The sequence below is a fragment of the Parambassis ranga genome, chromosome 9, assembly GCF_900634625.1.
Source record: "Parambassis ranga chromosome 9, fParRan2.1, whole genome shotgun sequence".
NCBI lineage: Eukaryota > Metazoa > Chordata > Actinopteri > Ambassidae > Parambassis > Parambassis ranga.
Window position 1 is genome coordinate 2,497,373 of NC_041030.1, and position 22,307 is coordinate 2,519,679.

General features: G+C 39.1%; 1 protein-coding gene across 1 annotated transcript in view; it reads right to left on the minus strand.

Annotated features, from left to right (window-relative positions):
- The window catches only part of galnt9 (polypeptide N-acetylgalactosaminyltransferase 9), a 77,260-nt gene that overhangs the window by 12,377 nt on the left and 42,576 nt on the right, over positions 1-22,307 (minus strand). Inside the window, exon 6 of the mRNA XM_028414471.1 lies at positions 17,667-17,784. Within this exon, the coding sequence (XP_028270272.1) occupies positions 17,667-17,784 (118 nt within the window). The remainder of the gene's footprint in view (positions 1-17,666; positions 17,785-22,307) is intronic.

Consider the following 22,307-nt stretch of genomic DNA (forward strand, 5'->3'; position numbering starts at 1 on the left):
TCAATCACAGCAGAAAGTATTGATTGATTGTAGACTGAAGGATGTTGCGACCCTCGCCTGACACAGTCAAGGTAAGGAAATAGTGGCAGGCAGTCACATGGCTATAAAGCAGCCATTCCTCAGACTGCAGTGAAAGATTTGAATTTTAAAAACTCTCTGTGAAATAACACCCTTGCTTTTGATATACACTCTGCATATCTGCAGCTCAGTGCCATGCTGTGGAAAGTGGCTCAGCAGTTACATTCATATGCATTGCTGTCAGAATGCCACAGCATATGGTAATGTCCTTCCAGGCGTACAAATGGCCGCCGCCTGCGCCACCCACAGTCCCTTAATGACGATCGCCACAATGCTTAGCAGATGTTCCCATCCATTAACTTCTCTCTGACCCCAAAACCATACCCCCTGCATGGTGTTTAAGGACAACACCGCTGCAAAGCTATTTTTTGCAATTAAGTCCAGACCAGGGGGTGAAGCATATATGAACTGACCATGTTTATTTAAGGATATGAAAGTGAGACTCTGCTTTGGGGCTTATTCACAATAATGATGTCTACATTCATATTTTTATAAGACACAAACCAGCATGTCTAGTACAGTACAAACAATAAGTGCCTAAAATTGTGTGTGTGTGTATGCTTCTAGAAAGTTTTACAGAAACAGAAATAAATGATGCATCATTTTGGGATATACTTGGTAAGCATTTCTGGCAGCAAAGCAGTGTATGTGGGATTGAAATAAAAAACAGTACAGCACCCGTGTTCACTGTAATGATGGAGGATGTCACCCAGGGAAACAGTGTGACTCACTGATTGGACATTTTAAATACAACAACTAGGTTTTTTGGGTGCAAAGGAACAGTATGATTTGGGTATATAAATACCTCTTAAAGGCAGTTTTTAGTGTTTTATAGCGAATGCACATAAACAAATTCATTGCATAATGTTATGTGGCCTGTTCATCCGGTGTTATAACTTTTCATTATGTAAACAGTGATTTATTTGGAGACATGATTCATATTTCTTGCTTGTGTTCCTAGCAGTAATACCCTTACAGTGTAGACCAAGCAAACCTTATAATCTAATAGGCCTGTATAATTTGGTTCTTATATCAGTCTGTTAAATTTAGTCTTCTAACAATTGTAAAACTATCAAAAAGTCAAATATATGGAGTAAGACATGAGCCGTGAGTCCAAGTATTTATGGAAATGAGGCCCTATCAAACATTCACCAAGTTAATTTACATGTTCATGTAATGTGTAATTGTACGTTAATAAAGCCATTTGAAGCATCCGTGGTCTCTTACTGTCACCCTGAAAGTCTTGGCTGTATCAGTGTTGAAGTAGTTGGCCGTGCCTGACCTGAGCTTAAACGCCTCTGTTGACTGACTGACCCCTTCATCTTCACTGCTGATGATCCACAATGACCCTGGCCTAAAAAAATCCATTAGTACTTTGGAATAGGCTTCACCTGCTTTGCTGCTGCCCATGACAAGTACTGATTTTTTTTCCCTGCAACCACCTTCATGGTTGCTGCATTTGTGTGGGTGTTAGAGCAATACCAATTTAATGGTAGCCTTTAGTCCCTGCAGATCTCTGCCATCACCTTTAGAAAGAGAGTAAGCTCTGTATAATGCTGTCTTTCTTTAGTTTCTTTATCCAGGCTTCCTGTTTGAAATCAATAGTGTGTGTGAGTGTGTGTGTGTGTAAGTGAATGTATTTTTGGTTATGTGCTCATGGATAATTGAAAATGTTTATATGTGTAATTGCAGTTAGCAGTTTGTCTGGCACTAAAAGCAAATTGCTGATCGATATTTCCTCAACCATTTCCAGAAGGTCAGAAATCTATTAGCTAACCAGGCTTGTGAAACGCTCTCGTTTGAAACGTTTTTTTTTTTTTTTTTTTTTTTTTTTTTTTTTACATCGCATTAAACTTCATGTGGCATCAGCAGACTGAAAAAAACACAAGCAGTGAGGAGAGCTGTGACAAATAGTTTTCTTATTTACATCCACGTGGTGTTAAAATACACAATTAGGCCAGTGTAGTAGACTCCTCTGCAAGTTACTATATGTCAGCCAGATCTCACTAAACATACATTTTAATTATAAATCATAACATGGTGTACTGTAATCACATGTTAAGCAAACTGCTAACATGAAAACACATGATCCTACTGTATGGTATGTTCTTATGCTAAGCTACTTTCTGTAGGCTTGCCTCATCAGTATCTCTTGTATTAGTAGTGTGGCAGATAATGTGAGTTTGTACAAGGTGACATTTTGAACAGTAAAATCAGATGAGATCAGGAAAAAGTGGATGAGCATCTGTTCCCCACTGTGCTACCATTTGTAATCTTCTGAAAGGCATTATGGAGTGACATCAATAAATCCACTAGCACCACAAAAAATGACATCTGCCTGGTCTACGGACATTAATCGATCAGAATCCCTTCCCAGATACACATGTAACATGCTTTAAGGCAGTGTTATAATATTAATAATGCAGTGCCCGAGATTTTACAACTCTTGAAAGTTATCCAGGCTGTAATTCTTTTATTGTCTATAACAGACGATATTAAAATAATGTACATAATTAAACTGCATAAACAAATATGCAGAGTCTCTATGCAGGGAGTCAGCTCTACCTCTGAGGACCATCATCACCGACGTGACCTTATTCAGTGCATGAGAGAAACCACTGATCAGGATGCTTGAGGAAAAAAAAAAAAACAGGTGGTGCTCAGCAGATTGCTGGTTAAAACACAGTGTGTTACATTCCAGGACTGCTCATGACTCTATCATGCAGCCTGCATTTCCATAAAGAAGGCTTTATTTAAAGCATTAGCAAAACAAATAACACCAAATGTTTTTTTCCCCCTCAATAATAAAGACATAACAAGGATGCTAGCACGTAGTCAACACATTAACACCATGCTAAGAGCATGGCTGCTGAGGACAGGGTCTCACTTTATATAATGTTATCATTTACAGCTGTTTTATATGTATCCCAATCTGTTGCTGTACTAGCTAATGAAATTAGAATTAGCTAATTATTTTAATGAATAAGCGTACAATTAAATCCTGGGAAATAGATGGTTGCCTTCATGTATGAATGGACAATAATTATTTGAAAAGTATTCCTTCTGTGTGGAGGAAGCAGAGTCTCAAGAGGTGGTAAAATGCTCCTTATTCTAATATTATGGCATTATTATGAAATCTAAATACCAAATAAGATTGTTTTAATCTGCTGCCTCTTACGACATCCCACACACAGGTTGTCAGGACTGCATTTTTGTAAAGTCCATTTGGAGGTGACCCTTCATAAAATTGCAGCCTGCATCATTAAGTGGAAGCACTTAACATAGAGTACTTTGATGTAGTGGTAATGTAATTGCTAATTTAATTTAATTGTCTCTGTACATGCAGTTACTTAATTGCAGCTGGGCCATTTGTGTGATAAGCTCCACAAGGCTACAAAAACCATCAGCCATAAAAAAAAGCATAAAAGCTATTAGCAGTAAACAGGGTTCAATCAGTGCCATTACACAATACAGTCCATAAAGTGGAAAAACACAGCATGGACAGCGCCTTGAAAAAGTATTCATTCTCCTTGAACTTTTTCACATTTTTGTCACCTTACAACCACAAACTTCAATGTATTTTATTCCGATTTTTGTGATAGACCAAGGTGAGAAAATGTGAAAAAGTTCAAGGGGTATGAATACTTTTTCACTCTAGAGGCTGTAGACAGGGACAGTATTCTCACATAGGTAAAAAAGCCATTCAGCTAAAACTGATATAATTGATATAAATACTTGATTTGGTTTGACATTGAATTTAATGTTCATGTAAACCACCAGACTGCTGCTTCTCTACGCTAACCCTATTTTCTGATGTAACATTTCATGGACCGCAATGATGTGGACCCAATGTTTATAATCATTACTATAAAACATGAAAGCAAAGTCAACTTCAGGTGATCCACCTTGAACATTTCTAATATATAATATAACAAAACGGTCTTATATTCTTTTAAAGACAATCAAAGTGGCAAACCAACACAAACCACACAAACCAATGTGTTAAAAAATTGCAGTACACTTCACAGCCTCTGGGGGCTGGCTCTAAAAGTGTGTTAATCCCCAGAGACTCCCATGTTAAAATTTACAGCAGAAATAAACATGGAGACTGAAAATGGTCACTGCCTGACAGAGAGGTTTTATTTGTAAAATGTTGTTAATGTTATGAATTGATGATCTTTACCTACGGTAATCCTCCTCATCCGCGAGTAAAAACAAAACAGCTTACAGTGTCAGGGGGACTCAAACCTTAAACTCCAGAGTGAAAGTCCACCATGTTGCATTGAGCTCCACCTCAGTCCCATGATCAGATGATGTCAGCAAATGTTGTTTTAGGTTAAATGTAACAGCGATTACAACAACGTCTATATAGGAGGTAATGTTTTTTATTATAACTCACTCATGTTATCTATATTACTTACATTACTTACATTTTGGATAATTATGGGCATGATTGATTGACAGGAAGCAGGTGCTTAATCGCAGCACCTGCTTCCTGTTTCCGTGACTTGCCTGCCCCCCTCAGGTCCACTTGTACTGGTACATGCACAGTTTTTGTAAATCATTGTTGTGCGGACATAATAAATTCCTGCCAGTGCTGACAAAAGTGAACCTCATGCCACTGGAACATGCCTCAGTTCTCTCCACACACTGTCCCCTTGGGTTGAGGCATATTTGGCATACAGAAAAGGAAAGTGAAGTGTGACTAAACACATACAGAAGTACCCAAAATGAAACAAGTGCTCCCTTTTGAAATGATGCTATGAATACTGGCCCTTTGGCAGAGCAGTTCAGTTGCTGTGTAGTGCATCAAAGCCAAAAGCTGGGGTATGCTCCAAAAGAAGTAGTGTTCACAGTGTGCTGCAGGGCCAAGTTAAAGGAGGGTGAAGTGTATGCAGGGTCTGGTTTTGAAGTCCGTCCATCATTACACCTTATAAAGATCACTAGTTATCAATATGGATATAATTATGTAACTGAGGGACTGGATGTTTGCAGTCACAGTTAATCAGAAATGGAATAATTTCACAGTCCTTCGAAAGGTATTCATGCTTATATGCACACTTTAAAAAGTGAGAGAGAAATATATCAATGCATGAAGAATGAATGAAAGGGAGCAGAGAAGTTCAAACCCTGCTCATATTTTCTTCAGCAGTGGTCAAGATGGCAAGAAGGAGCCAGTGAGCAGCTAAGAACCCAGACTGAGATGATGAAAGAGCCATGCAGGCTTCACTTCATGCCTCATCCAGCTACACAGTCGATGTATTTGACAGACAAGAAGAAAATTATCCAGCACTAACAAACAGAAGCCTCACGTTTGCCCAAAAGAGTGTTGAAATAGCCTGAGGTCAACCCAAGTTCAGCTCAGCTCCACTTTCCTCTGTGATTCTCTCCCTGTGTGGCCCAAACAGCACGGTCTCAAACAGACAGGTGTGAGGTATTACCTGAGACTACTACCTAAGGCTGGCTACACACTAGGTGACTTTTAACCACCATCTTAACTGCACACCTGTCATTTGCAGTAATGAATTCACTGTGGTGATTCCACAGACATGACATCTGAAGCACAGGATCTTCAAGATAAACAAATATGGAAGAGGATCAACGGCAGCTGTGAGACTGGAAGCTGTCAACATACACGGCATCTGGTTGGTGATGCTTTCCAGATACAAGCTCTTATTGGCTCCTGTGCGTGTTCTTAAAAATATCAAATACCAGATAGGGGAAAAGCAGAAGCAATGATTAACAGACGTTAAGATTATTTGGACAAATAATCAATTGTCTTTTTCAATTTGGTCCACGTCCCAGTGATGTTTGGGAGGGTCAAATCAGCTAAGAATTGGGCTTAAAAAAGTGCAGTCAGTCTAAAACAACTTTCAGCTAAAATAACATACAGAAACATATGTCCTGACATTTCTGTTTTACATGTAAACATCTTAGATCTTAAATTTTTATACATTCTAAACAGCAAATGTAACTGATTTGCAGATTTGACCTCAGCAACCAGCTCAGTGTTTATTGTTAACAGTTCATTCCTACTAGCTATTATTATTAACATGGTTCTCCGCCTCATTGCTCTGCTTCCTTTGCGACAGTAACCTGATGCACGCTGTGTACTCACTAAATTCTCTATAATACTTTGAGTGCTGCTTTCTGCTGGTTCTTTGCTGCCAATATCAATCATGCACCTCCTATCGTATGCTAATAAGCCTAATGTGTGTATGGATTTACGAGCTCTGCCTCAGTGCGACAATGACATTATTGGGCATGTCTTTATGGTGCTTACATAGCTATATACACCCAGCATGACAACAAGTATATATAATCTATAGTTGGAAGGGGAGTCACGATGGCAGATGGGAGAAACAGCATCCTTTCTTAAACCTATGTTTTATTGATGCCTGAGACCCTATTGTAAAGCTTTCTTCCTATTAGAATATGGTTGCCACTGTTATTTTATTTCTTGCTATTACTTATGATTTTTATTGTTACTACACAACAAAAGAACAAAACAATAAAGACAAATTGTGTGTACTCTTTACAAAAGTACCCGCTCTAGCAGGACAGGATTATGTCGAGTACACAGGCCTATCTGACATCTGCCATACAGCGCAAACAGATCAATGCTTTAGCTAATGGTTTCTTCCTATGGACAATCACACACATCAGACTATTGACAGTTTGTGAGTCATGTTGCTGGAAGCAGTATTGAACTGAACTTTCTGAGCTATTTAAAAGTTGAAACTTCTTTTAAAATATTATATCTGAAAGTGTAATATTGGAGCCTCCGTGGTTCACCCACCTGCCTGCTTGAAGTTTCTCCACAACACATCAGAAAAATGCATTCATTTCTCCTGTCATTTGTTCCTCTCCATATGGAGCTGGAGATAATTACTACTGTGTCATTACAGCTCTGTTGGCGGAACAACTCGGAATTAACTATATAACTCACTCTTTCTACTTTCAAACACTAATATTGTTTGGTGACTTACAAATGGGGAAAACCCTAAAAAACATACACACACAAATAATTCCACTATGTGCTTTAATATCTATGTTTTTTTATTGAATTATAGGCTCAGTTTGCATTTCAAAACATAAACAGATTGTCATCCTGCTGCCTGACTGCTGCATTCAGAATGGATTTCCATGTGCATTTATAGCAACTTGACCTGAATACACACAATTTTAACTTATATTTTTATTATAACTTATATTTTGCACTTTGCACAGCACTTTGTTGCTGTGTTGTTGCAACCAATTTGCTCATTTCTACCAGTAAATGATGGTGAAATAAAAGACTGTTTGGTTGTACACATATTATCTAACAGCTCTAATAAATGCAAATTGTGTTTTAATTAGTATTTAGCAGCTAAATCATCAACTATATTTCTAACTTTCTCTGTCATAGTACGCAGTGTGTTTATGTGAGCTTACAGCTGCCTACTATCTGAAAATGACCAAAGCTCAAACAATGGACCTGCCAAATAAATCTTTGTGACCCTACACATAACTTTTGGATCTACTGTATTGTTGTTGTTTCTGATAACTACAGATGTGCCTGTTAATGTAATGGGTGGGTCCAATTTGCATATACAAGTGAATGTTTTTGGGCTTCAGAATCAGCAGACTCCAAACAAAAACCTTTCTTTTTAAACTCTTTTGCTTTAAGACAGGTGGATAAACATGAAAAACTTGTGTCACGGCACTTCCTTCGAGTTCAAATGGAAATTTTCACAATTAACTTGAAAGAAAGCCATCCACAGACTCTGCATCCACTTGAGATAATAAGTTGTGTGCGCTCGGTTGCATCTGGGGAATTTTACGCGTCCCTCTTTTTAATTGAAAAGCTCTTCACTCTACAATCTCTATACTCAAGGGATGTCTTTTTGGAGGATAATATCACAAAACAAAGTCTCACCCGTTTGAAAGAAATGCTGATTGAGGGTACAGGTTTGTTAATGTCATCCCCAATCATCGAGGAAAGAGGCATTAAGACATTATAACACATGCAGAGGGATTTTCAGGGATGCATTGGACTCTGTGATGTGCTAAAGCAAGCTATGCTGTGTTATTAAACACAGCTATACTGAAGCTGACAGATAGATAACCTTTTCCTTATATAGAATTAGTTATGGTGTCACTATATGCAATGTTTATTCACACCAGTGCTGATATCCAGATCTGATAGCGGTGAACATCACACAGTAGCAAATCATTAATCAAAGCTGTTGTGTGAATGAGAAGAATATCAACAGTGACATACAGTGGCAACGCTGTAAGTGCTAGAACACTGTATCCATTTTAATAACTGACATCCATCAGGCAGAACACACTTGTCTCTAGATTACATGCTCTCACGACATCAGTCTGTTTCCAATGGTAATTTTGTTGCCGTTTGTATTTTTTATCATGAATTATGAATGAAGTGAATCCCAGCAATCCTGATTAACATGTGATAAAGCGTTTGAAGGGTTAAACATGCATTTCCTCATTTATCCACCAACATAAACAAAACAAGAAATGTGGGGCTGACAAATTCCTGGCGCAGCTTACACCGGCCTTCAATTAGCATGAACAGTGAATCGTCACTTCGACGGTTTTCATGAACTCCTGTATCAGCAGCAGGAAAAAGCTTGATACAAAATCTGATTACCAGCTGTTCTGTTGTACGCTAATAAGCACATAAAAAAGGTCAAAGAGGTTGCTGCACCCCAGCAGAAAATAGTCCAACAGAAAACAACTTTTTTTTAATATAAATTATCTAAATCATACCAAATCGTATTTGGCATTTCAAATTTGGAGGTGCTGGGATAAACTTTTTTTTCTGTCTGTGATGATAATAATATGCTGGCATCAGCTTCATATTTACAAACTTGAGAGTAGCATCAATATTCTAATCCGAGAAGGGAAAAAAAATCAAATAAAAGACCTTAACAAAGAGTGTGACAATAGTCCTGTTCCACTCCCATATTATTTGTGTTATTATAGTTATTATCATGTGCAGTGAACCACAATAGTTTGCTGCCCATGTGTCAGAACACACTGAACCACACTGTCTGTGATTACACGAGAAAATGTGGCAGATATATCACACATCAGAAACGCTGCTTTCTTTTTCTGAAGACTGGTGTGAAGATGAGTGATGCTTCAAAGCATCGGGACCTGAAGGCTCCCTCCTCCACAGAGAGGCAGGATAAGAGCCGTGGTCCATCACTTCATTTCATACCTTCTTTTTCTGCTCATAAAATGGAGGATGTCAATGGAGAAAATAAGAGATCCAGAAGCTCTTTTAACCGTGCCTGTTAAAAACTAATTCCACCCAGTTGTTGCCCTTCGTCTTTGATATGCCTGCTGATTTGCTGGTGCAGACAAATTAGTGTGTGTTAGTGCACTTCACTGCAACAGAGGCGATTACGTGAACAGATTAACTAATGTTCAGATAATGAATGGGACCATCCAATCATGAGTGTTACTGTATTTCCTGCTGGTGATTGTGTCCACACAGAGAGCATTTTCATGCCTCTCCATACTTAAACAGTCAAAGAAATGCATAATTGGCAAGAAATGCTCTTCATTGCCTTGTCAAAATGTGTTCAAATTAAGGTGGGTGTATGTGCAGTCACTTCTGAAAGAGGTTTTTAATGAAGTTTATGATTCACATGGATAATAAGTAGGCTGAAAGGGCCTGTCTAATTACTCATTCCTCTAGCCCTGAAAACAAAAAAAGTGGTATCTCTCTGAGGAGCTTTGATGCTCAGGAAGTCATGTCATCTTTGCAAAGCCTTTTCAAGCAGTGTGCAGTATGCTACATGTCAACCAGTTAACCAGTAAACATAAAATATGCTTCCCAAACACACAATCTGTTGCTGTGTAAATTATGTATGTAGCCTGGATCAGCAGGACCTGAAGAGACAACAAGACATACAAGATATGTCTTAAATTATCTATGCATGGGATACAGCAATTCATAAATGCAAATCATGAGCATGTTTTATAATCTCAGCTGATTCAATACAAATGCTGACATAAATTCCACAACAACACAAAGCATATGCAGATGCGCTGCATTGCCATATGCTGGTTGTAAGTCTTTCAATAGCAGCAGTAATTCCTCTGAAACAATACCTGATCTGAGTATCTGAGTATCTGAGTGTACCTTTTTACAGCTGCATCCATTCTCACTTGTCTTTTCTCCTGAAGACAGATGCAGGCTGGAATCGTTCAGTAATGAACTATGGAGTAAGTAAACCTGAGTCCATTAAGCCCAAACAGATTGATTCTGCCTCTAAATAATGCAGGCATTGAAAAAGACAAATGCATGATCAATATCCAATGCTATTGTTACCTTTACGTATAGGCTTTATTGATGCAGAGTACATAGTGCTTCACATGTTGTAGCTCTGAGTCAGTGCAAGGCTACCTACCAAGTCAAGATCATGACTGCCAAAAAAGTCCAAAACTGGTATTTACCCTGCAGCCATTACATTGTGTTTCTTTATATTGAGATAACAGAAGATGCTCCATATGGAACCACCAGACTGCTCGGTATATGTTGCCTTGTCCAATAAAGCATTACTCATTATGGCTTTCATCCACATTTATACTCTTCTATTTGCTTAAGTGTAACATCAGAGTACCTCTGAGGCCTTTCTTCCTGTCTTTGGAATGAGTCAGATTGTTGGAAAGAGCTCACATATGGTGAGCGCCCACTGTCATTTGCTGTTTGATGGACATGGGCACGCTGTTGATTTTGAAGCTGCCAGAATGGCTAGTGTCCACAGATGGCTGAGGCCCATAATGACGTCCCTGTCCTTTTCAAGGTGACTGCTTTCGCTGTGAAGGGCTGCAGCCTGAAGGAGGAGGAGGAGGAGGAGTCAGGCACTGCTGACGCTTTGTACACCAGTCAGTTTATCATAGTGTAATCTGAATGTTGCTATATGCTGAATGCACTGGGCCAACCTGCACTATTAAATTGCTTTGAATAGGTAGAGAGACTGCTGCTGTTCCTAAAGGGAGTAGGCTTATCAGAAGGTACCTGGCTTGGGACTTATCAAACACTGCCACTGCACCTGCCATTAACATTTACTGTATTAATCCTGTTCAGCTGCCTCCCCATCACATAAGTAAACAACAGCATCAACACAGCCGGCTGGCAGAGCGATTTAAAGAAAATGACAGCCCTGTGCTAACTTTTCTGTGAATATACAGAGTGCATGAAGATTGTTTAGATATATGGAAGCTAGAAGAATCATATGACAGCTTATTTTTTTTCTGGCGAGATATTTGAGAAGAAATACAGTTAAAGAAAATTATTAGACCTGCAGTATTTCTTTTGAGCAGGTTTTATTTACTTTAACTTGCACAGAGTAACAGATGATTTTTCACACAAACAAAAAACTACCAGGGTATATATTATTAGCTGCCCCAAGATCTGTCCTCTTTGTTTATCCATAGCACAAATCACTGTTCTTGTCGGAAACCAGACCTTGGACTCACATCATGGAAGCCAGCTACTTCAGGGTTAGCAGGCACTTCCGGTTGACCCGTCGGGTCCCTAACCCAAGGATCCTTCACTAGCATGCCTGCCCTTAAGGGATGGACTTCCTGTCTTTCGTTCATTATCTTGTTGATTCACCAAGCGTTCTAGCGATATATCCAAGTCTGTTGTGTATGATCGTTCCTGCTCTGTACCTTTGCTTGTGTGGATTGCCTTTTGGATTGAACCTTGCCTCGTACCCAGACTACCGATTCAGCTCACTCCCCAACACCGGTGGATTGTCTCATGCTGCCCCACCCAGTGTACATACCCGGATGGTGAGTAGGCTAATGCCCCTATTTTACCATTGCTTGGAAGACTGGTTTCACGTTACCAAACTGTGCACCGACTATGCTTCTGCTCTGGTCAAGCCCGACCTGTGCCTTTGCCTTCTTGGCAATTTTGTGTACCGACCTTAGTTTAAACTCTAGACTCCACCTAGCTGCCTGTATCCAAACCCCCGGGTACTCCTGACCGTTCTATACTTCTATGCTTTATACGAGTGACCCAGAGAAGACAGTCACTAGAAATCTGCACAGAAATAAACTGTCAGGCCACACAGACTTGTTGTAAACTACACCAAGTAAATTCCTCCAGATAGGAAGTAGTGTTCACTGTTATCTTTGTTCTATGTATCTCTGTATCTGTGTTATATAAATGCTTTTTAATTATGACCATGTTGTATTGATTATTTAGCACACCTGTGTGAAAGCTGCTGCAACACAATAAGGTTTTAATTGAAAAAATTGCTCCAGGGCTCCCCCTAGGTTTGGAGGGTGCAATGCTACTGCAAAGCATTACTTTGAGTTTCTTTATATTGAAATAACAGAAGATGCACCATATGGAACTGCCAGACTGCTTGGTATATGATGCAAAGCATGAAAGTGGACAACTTAACTATGTTTGTTGATTCTGAAAAATCATCACTATTTCCAGGAGTGATGCTTGTAACACTTTTATCTTTGCAGTCATTGTTGAAGTTGTTACTGCTAGTTATCTCACAACAGCTACTGTCAGACTTCCACACCATCTAACCCAGAAATGTCACCTTCTCCAGTGGTGCTAACGTGTTGCTGCTGCTTGGTGTTAAACCTGTTGTTGTTTATTTAAGGGATAATAATAAAATAAGTTATAAACAAAATCAAGTTTCTACTTGAGGCCCATTTACTCAAATTCAGCGTGCAGAATAGTTACAGCAACATATGCGCAGCCGTCCTACTCTTAGCAAATGAATACATCTGGAGTGTTTCAGTTCCCTTTCAATCCATTTGTATTTACAAATGCAGATGGTTAGTGAGGTTAATCAACTGTGTTAAAGTGTCCAGGTTTATATCAGTGGGCAGATGTTTGTATGAAAAAAATTAAAGCAACATCCGACTGCGTCTACCAACTGCTATGAGGCAGCACCTGTTATTGTGCCACCTGAAATAATGCTTACTGGATCATGTTGAGTCTTTTTTTTTCATCAAAGAAACCATCTGGAGAAATAGATTGACTGAGAGAATAGTGGGTAGCATACAAAGCACACTGTAAGATGAGCTGCTGAGTTTATTGTCTCTGTCCCAGTTTTTAACATGTTAGAAAGAAACTAAAATATATAACCTTGATGAATTCTTTATTGTTAACAAATAACATGGGTAAGTATGATGGTGTGTGTGTTTAATTAAGTGGCTGCAGGGCCACTAAATTAAACACACATACTGTAATGGAGATATGCTCCAGCCCCCTTTTGACCCTGTAGTACAGGACAAATGGATGTATGGATGGAATTTAATTCAAATTTAAAATGCTCAAAATGTGTGTTTGAAATTATTTTATGTGTTTTATGTAGCAATACCTTTTTTGAGACATCCTCTGTAACAGAGCAGGTGTGATGATGGAGTTGGACCTGCAGCTGACCCAGCTGAAGTCAGTATTGCTTCCTTTATTACAAAATTAGGTGTTAGAATATTAACTTGGTAACCATGTTCTATTTATTAGAATATTACTACTACTTTTATTACAGCATTTGTATATGAAAAATTGTGGGGATGACTTTGTTGGGCCAAAATTGAGAGGCACGGGTCACAGTGACAGTTAGTTACCTGTAGGCCTAAAAGTCATTGTATGGAGTCTTTATGATAGGCATCTAAGATTATGGACACGCATACGCATATCTGTTTCTTCACAGAAAAGCACATTTTCTGTGGCAAGCTTTTGTAATTTTAATGGGTGAATTATATGTGGTACATTTTCTGTTAAATGTCTAATACATAATACTGATGAAAACTCCAATTTAAACTAAAAAGTGTTAAAACAAACTGTCATCACACTGTAATAACTGTGCTCCGGATGCAGAGGGAACCAAGTGAAGTGTAATTATATCCCGCTCCTGTCTGGCTGCTGGTACCGCTAGACTTTAATTAGCTCCATTCTCCTCACTACTGAGAGATTATGACCAGATGCCTTGAGGCCCAGCCCAGGTGGTTATGGAGACAGGGCTTCAAAAAAAAAAGAAAAAGAAAAAAAAAGAAATAATTTTTTGGTTCATTACTTCTGAAAGGAGTTCCTGGTGAGTTTAATAAATGTCATCAAGACAAGCAGGCCACCCCGTGAGATCACACTTGAGTTTCTTGGACTGATTGATTGGACTGTTATGAAAATGAGACAGACTTCATAAAGCAGCTTGGATGGTATCCTGATGGCTAAGTGAACTCATCCAAACTACTTTTGGCAGGACCATTACCATTATGCTGTGGCTGGTAAAATGTTTATGAATTAAATTTGTGCAAGTCGTATAACTGATTTATGTTAGATCAAGACTTAAGGAAAAGGGCAAAGTGTAATGTAACAAGTTTTTTTTCTATCATACGATTATGAGACCATTTGCAGCTGCATCAGCACTGTCACACACAAATGCAGCATATATCTGTACTTTTATAAAAATGATCAACACATCCTTGCAAGAAAAAAAAGAGAGGAAGAAGCCACACAATACATCCGTTAGATACAACACGTTTACACTTATACTGATGGTACATGTGGATGTAGCCTAAAATACAACCTTATGTTATGTTTACATTAGCAGAGCATAAACGTATTAGCACCATGGGTCCATCCAATACAGCTGCAAAAGTATGACTAAAGAGCTAAAGGACACTCAGGAGCCTGAGGTTCATGACACCATGAGTGGTTTTGTTTTCTCCTATCAATATGACTCCCCTCCCCCATGAACACCAAGAGATGCAGCTAGTGAAGATGGGCTGAAAATTATTCACAAGAACAAACTGTATGCAGAGACCAGTGTAGGTGGTAGATTTTTGTACTGTTTATTTTGTGTGTTTTGATTTTCTGGTTCCATGTTGTTTTCACATGTTCCCATACTTTTTACTTTCCCCATATGTAGCTTGTGTTTGGCAACATACACCCACATAAGACCTTGGTCAGTCAAGTGTAGCAGCTATTTTCTTTCTTTATAAGCAAAAAATACTGTAGGCATAATTGAATTGAATTTATACACAATGGTTTTTTTCTCAGGAACTAGCTGGAATACCACTTGTTGGGGGTGCCCCATGGTAGATTTAATGTTGTATTATATTTGCGGACAGAGTTAGTACAGTATTACATCTGCACCCACAGGAACTCTGAAATGAATGGCAATGTCTCGGCCTCCTGAGATGCTGTATCAGCAAAGCAGGAGTGGTAGGAGACACATTACAAGATAAACTCATATTGTCACTTCTGGCAGAATTCATCATTTTTTGTCCCAAACCATTTTTTCCTTCCGTTTGCCTGGTGGACAACAAGACGTGCAGCCACACCATTTACAATTATTTACAAAGGTGAAGATACCAAGATACTAGATGAAGCAAAAGGAGACTCTTTGAAATATTAAGCAGTGCCACATGCTGATTCAATACAAAAAAGCATGCTCTAGATTCATTTCATTGTTTTTAATGATGTTTATAATTTGTGTAGATAAACCTAAGTGGCTGGAGATGTGTCTTCCTTTACTGTATGATGCTGGGGCAGCTTTTTATCCATTTTCTTTGCACTTTTATCTCTGTTTCTTTTGGCCCTACCCTATAAATTATTTCACCCCTCCACAAACAGAAAACTTCAGTGCGATCTTTCATTTATATCTCCTTCCCTTGGTTACCACACATTGTCCTATGTGCTGCATAATCATCTCCCGCGTCCTTTCTGCTTACAAAAGAGGCAAGTTCTTTGCATTCGCTGTCTTTTTTTCCTACCTACAGCCAACCAACTTGCAGTAAATGATAAATACACCATAACCTTTGAGAGTGACCCCCCCCCCCTCGCAGTCAGATGATACCGGACGGGCTCAGCTATTGTGAGCTGCCCTGGCTAATTGTTAAACATGTTCTTGTCAATCAAACCTATCCCAAATGGCAACTCCTCTGCTCGCACTACAATGAGCTGCCTGAGACACAGCAGAGGAGTAATTGCTGTCCACTCGCCAGAAGGCTGACTCCATTCCATTAGCAGCTGTACATTATGAATGGTTGAAGCGGGTTGTTGACTGTGGACCTATTCAAGCTTGTGCATGTGTTGAATGCCACCCCCCGCTTTTTTTCCCCCATGGCGTGCTTTTTATTTCCACACAGACAAGCCAAACAGGAGGAGAGGTAATTGCATTTGTGATGGCATTGTGTTTGCAGACAGAGAGGGATATTCTCTTCACTTCATGAATCAAAAAGTTACAGTAAATATTCATGGCTCGGAAAAGCCAAGAAGTCAATGAGGAGCTTGTATGTGTGAAAGCCAGAATGGGTTCACTGTTACACTATATCACACAGTTCAATAGAGTTGTTCCAACTTTATTTAGCTGCTGTAGCTGAATTGATCTCCCTCCCCACGAACCTCGGCTAACACAGTTGCACGGTTTGTTAGGTACATATAAGCATCCCTGCTGAATGTGAAAACACTGTGTAACCTTGGGGAGGCCGCTGGTAGTTGGTACATAATAGAAAATGCTGAGTTACCACTCCGTAGTAATGGCAAAACAAATATCTGCTAAAGACACGAGAGACCGGATGATGGTGTCATTATAGTAGATGGCAAGGAAAACATGCTATTTATATAGAGGAAAGCTACTCTGTGTGGAATAATGAGGCTCTGAAACGATCATCAACAACGATACATGTCGCTTGCTGGAATAAAGCACTGCAGCAATGTGTAAACCAAGATCCATTCTGCAACCGCCGCTCAAGTGATTTGTTTCTTTGTTTTTTTTTTTTAAGTAAACAGAGGTGTCGTTGAAGCTATCTTAAGATTTTGAAATGCATGTGGGGATGACGTTAAATGTAGACCGGGATCTTTCAAGCATTTCTCATTCCAATGAGTCAAAGGAGTGTGTCTAAATTCAGAAAGGTTCCACTCGGCTGGAGAGAAACATTTTCTGAATTTAAACGCTAACCAATTCTTCAGCAAGCCCTTCGCTCACATGAAGCGTTAAATTCAACTCAAAGCAGCAGCAAAAGAGATTTACATTTTCCGTATACAGGCTTTGGAGCCTTTGGGTTGGCTGAAGATTTGCATTAAAGGGATTTTTTTTTGGGGGGGGGTCTCTCTCACTCCCATCTAAGAAACTTTGCAAAGTTTAATCATAGCTTCTGTTGACGCCCCTGGGTTTTGTATCTTAAGCTGTATCCCCCCTGGCTGGGGAAACATAAGAAAACTTCATCTTAAGCTGCTCCAAAGTCTGAATATAGATTTCACAAATCATTCCGACCGGGACAGTTCGTCTAAGTATTACCCCCTGAAATATTGAATTTGTAATTATGGCTTTTTGTGATGCCTTCTTGGTGTACACCTTCTCTCTCTCTCTCTCTCTCTCTCTCACACACAGAGAGAGAGAAGCCTCCAGCTTTTGAACAAGTGCCTCATTAACAAAAAACTTTACTTGCAGCAATTCTCAGAGCAATTTCATCTTCCTGTTAACACAGTGAGTTTTAATTTAGTTTTAAAAAAGTCTACATTTCCATTTATCAAAGTCTCCTCATTTGAATTGATTTCAGCGGTAGCTTTGGTAATAATGTGCGCTCCTTACCCTCATGCCAAGCTCGATGTTCTCGCCTCCATACACCTCCATGCCAGGATCCAGCAGACCAATCTCACCAAAGTATTCACGATCTACTACAAAGGAGCAACCAATCATAGCTGGAGTTCTGGGAAAGCAGACAGAGGGAGAGAGAGAGAGAGAGAGAGAGAGAGAGAGAGTGTTATTATGTCTGTACACACACACACTCACACATATATATATATATATATATATATAATAACTACTAACCAAGCGGCAGCCTCCAGGGCTGGCAAATAAAGCCCATGCAAGTGTTACGACTGCAGTTCACCTGGCAGCCTCTAGGGGCTCAATTTTAATCACAGCACAAACTTCCTGCTTCTGCGACTTCCCACCTGCCTCAGCCCCAGTTGTGCTCCACCTCCTTGCCTGTATTTGGAGTTTAGGCCAACATGCCGACAGCCAGAGCCTCCCACAAAGACTCAGTTCAGAAACATACAGGTGACATAATGCACTCTGTCCATAGCTGTGTATGCTGCTGCTAACACTGTTAACACCCTGATATGTGCTTTCTATGTTTTACTTTATGTCAGGTGTATATTAATGCCACTTTTTCATATCCGGCACATTGATCATTTGGAGAATTTGTGGGGGAAAAGGGGTTAAGTATTGTTTTGGCTATGATGTCATTTTGTGCTGCTTCAATGGCTACATGTTCCAAAATGTTGTCTGCTGTCTTCTCTCCTTTGTTACTGCTGCTCTCTTAAATGTTTTTGTTTTTCATTGCTATAATACTTTAAAAAATTAGCCATCTAACATTGAGTAATGTGCGTTGGACTTATAATAAATAAAGGAAAATACATCTGCACTCGGGGAAAGTTTTAATATGATGAAGTGAAGCAGCTTTTAACCATTTATCAAGAGCAAAAATCTAATTTATTTGAGATGAATGCACATGTGCAACATAGAGGCACTCCGTCTGTGTGCAGTGCTTGAAAATGAATGGAACTGCCAGATCACCAAAAGGAACAATATACCTATTCTGCATTGCTTTCTCTAAAGCCATGATAAGAGAGACTATTGTGAGTGATGGATAAATAATAAATATATTTCAGAAGGAAAAAAAAATATTATCAGGCCAATGTTTACTTTAATGAACAAACAGTCAACCTGATGGCCCAATGAATATAGGCTTTTTTAAATGCCCTATTATAACAAATAAACAGAACACTGTATGTTTGCTTGCTTCCATTTGCAAAATTTAAATCTGCTAAAAGACACTAAACTAGGCCTATTTATATGGTTTCACAACTATGTGCTACACTTTTCATACTATAAATATTAATTTATCACATATAACATGGAGCAACCTTAACATTTAGATGAAACTAAACCATGTTGGCCATCCCAGTCCCACAGTGATCCAGAATAATAATTTATCTTTTTTTTTTGTTTTTCACACACAAAAGCTGCTTACTTTTCCCCCTTTCCCTTTTCCCCTCCACTGCCCCCAGACTGCTTTTCAGTACCATTATATGTCAGGTTTTAAGTGCTCAGGACAAAGCCCCACAAAAAGCACTAGGTCCTGTGCTACATTATTTCTTCCTGTAAAGTGACCAATGAGTAACCTGATTTTTCTTCCTGGAAAGATGCCTGGGGTGAGTTCACCATATTACACACACACACACACACACACACACACCCACACACACACACACACATACACACTAACCAAAGGCAAATGTGTGCTTAAGTTTGAGAGACACAGCAGTTGGAAGTGCAGTAAAGTGCTGCAGGAACTACGTGGTGATTCATTGACTCTGCAATAAAGGAGTGTACTGAGCTGTACAGTGCCTGAGCCAAAAAGGAAGGTGCTTTTAGGTTTAGGCATATAATATATAACACTGTCTGGATCACCATTGTAAAGTGGGTTGGTTTGGAAATCCAGAAGCAGTAGATAAATATAAAACTGAATCATATTTCTAAGCAGTTTTTGTTTTAGCATTTAGGCCTTATGAGTTATGTAACTCAAAGTAAAACTTTGTGTGTGAAATAAACACATTTTTCTTCTTAAACTTTACAAGACTTTTTTTTCCACTCCATGGTGATTGGTGAGTGACAGTTGTAGTTAAATACGTCCTATGATAACAATTTAATGGTGTTCTCGCACAGTCTTGTTTAAATTATAACGGGAATGACAGGGAGGCTTTCAAAGTGCCATTATTTGCGCTGGCTGTTGAAGATAAAAAAAGACAGGCACAGCACACAGCTCAGCCACCTCATCAGTTCTCATCTTGTGACAAGTGACCTACCTTGCCTGTCTGCACTGCACAAACTTTGTACAGTTTACTTCAGAGCGTTTCCATTACTATTAAGCTTTCTGCCAATGCAAACACCTGCCTCTTGCACAGAATCGGGTCATAATAAAACGCACAAATTGTAAAGGTGAAAGAAACATCCTCATGTTGGCACACGATAAAACTTAATTAGCCTATTTTAACATTTAAATAGCAGCAAAGTTTGCTGCCTTTCTTATTTGTCTGGAGTGCAAAGTGATCAAACAAGCAATATTTAAGCATTAAAAAGTAATTCCCCCAGTAGAGCCAATTAACTCAAGCCAATTAAATGAATAATTGGAGCCAGCTGTTCCTCCAAAAAGCAGGCTAAATTACATACGTCCACATGTTACAGCTGCAACTGGAGGGAAGTCAGTCACAGAAGAGGAAATACAGCAGTTTTTTACGAGGCTATGATGAAACAGACTGCAGCGAGTTCACTTTTATTTCTTTTATGTAGGAGTGACACACAGAGCTATTGTTCTCTCTTTGTCACCTCTGTGGTGTTGGCTCTTTGTACCTGGAGGCACACAACGATCTCGCTTCTCAGTGTGCTCACAAAGAGCAGGAGGAAAAATCACAGAATAACTCCAGCTCTCCATCAGACTTCACAGATTGATGCTGAAACCTTCCAGTGGATTTCTCATTTAATGTCTGGATATTTTTAGTGTACAGATGGTCAGCCTGCAGGGCCCCATCCGTCCCTCACACTCCCTTAAATTTGGGTCCCCGCTTGCAACATGAACATCTGATGCATGTATGCACGATATGGCTTTATAAACACACTCATTTTAGGATTGCTGACTTCTCTCCAAAAAAAAGTGAGAAGTTTTCACAGTTCCATGGCAGGTCTGTTGTTTTGAGTAGACACATTCATTACAACACTGAACACATACCTCATATTTTTTAGATAAGGTAGACACATGCTTCACTGCACCTCTGTGGAAACAGCACAATTGTGGCTAAAAGAGAGAAGTCCAATAGCATTATTAGCTTTTTAAAGTGAAAAACTGAAACTATGTATATTACCTAAATGTGTGACTTGCATTTAGATGTGTTTTTAAACAAAACTTAACCACAGGCTATAATTAATCTTGACTCCTATAACCATGTGTTGTGTTATCAACCAAATATGGTGCTTTTCGTGAGGTCGTGTGTGAACTATTGACACAAGTGGAATCAGATATTGCACATGATGCATTCAAGGACCACTGAATATCAGAAAATTCTCTTTTTTAAACAGTTTCTGGTTATAATTAATGATGTAATGTTTTTTTAAACCTGCTGTTTAGTTTTGGCTTCAGACGTTTTGCTTCTTTCATAGGCAAAATAATTGTTTCTCTATTTCCTTATTTCACTGAAATATCAGATATGTGTAATTTCCTTGCATACAACTGATTTAAAGTGTGTTCTTTGGTCCACAGTAGATCATATAAATATTTGTTGGTACATGTCATACAAAGCAGCACTCAGCTTTCTACACGGGAAGCAACATTTTTTCATGTTGTAGGAGATTTCAGTTTTTCTGTCCAAACATCAAATGTATTTTTGAAGTTCCTACCCTGTCTTGTCAATAATCACCACAGTTGCAAAAAAAGCCTATTTCAGGTATATCTCCAAAGTGGTTGCAATCCTCTGTACTCTCAGAATGTGGCAGTTTTTCGCCGTCTTGTACCCTTTCACTCTCTTTGTTGCTGAATGTGTTCAAACAGACAGAAAAGGCTTTGAGACGGAGCTCTGAGAGGTCACAGAGCTTCTGTTGTTGATGGGTAAAAACCTTGAGGAAACAAGCAGGAGAATGATTTCCAATAGAAATCCACCCAGCCGACACACTTCAGCTGGCCCTGGAGGTGATCTGTCCATTTGCAGCAAAGTGTCAATAGGGAAAATGAACCAGCTCTGCAATGTCTGAAATGTTCCTCTTATCGTCTTCCTATCTAGAGAATAGCAGTTGATACTCAGTAATACATGATTTCTATGCAGCTCTGATAAGACATCCAATATTTAAGTCCACCGAATAAACCGTCATCACATTGTTTGTTTGTATAAGATGCTCGTGTTATCAAGTGAAAGTGTTATTGTGTTGCCTGCAGTGGACTGAGCAGGGTAATAAACTTTGGTTTGCAGTTCAGTTTTTTTTATCCTTGGTCAGATTACATCATGTGTGGATGTCCAGGGGTTGGGATAAAACAGGATGTTCTGGCTGTAAGCATCAGGATGTTTATTGTTTGTCTACTGGCTATGAGACCTGCTGACTCCATCCATGGATTTAGAATCAACCCATAAGATATACTGATGTATTTTTCTTTATTCCAAAACTGTTTTCTTTATTCCA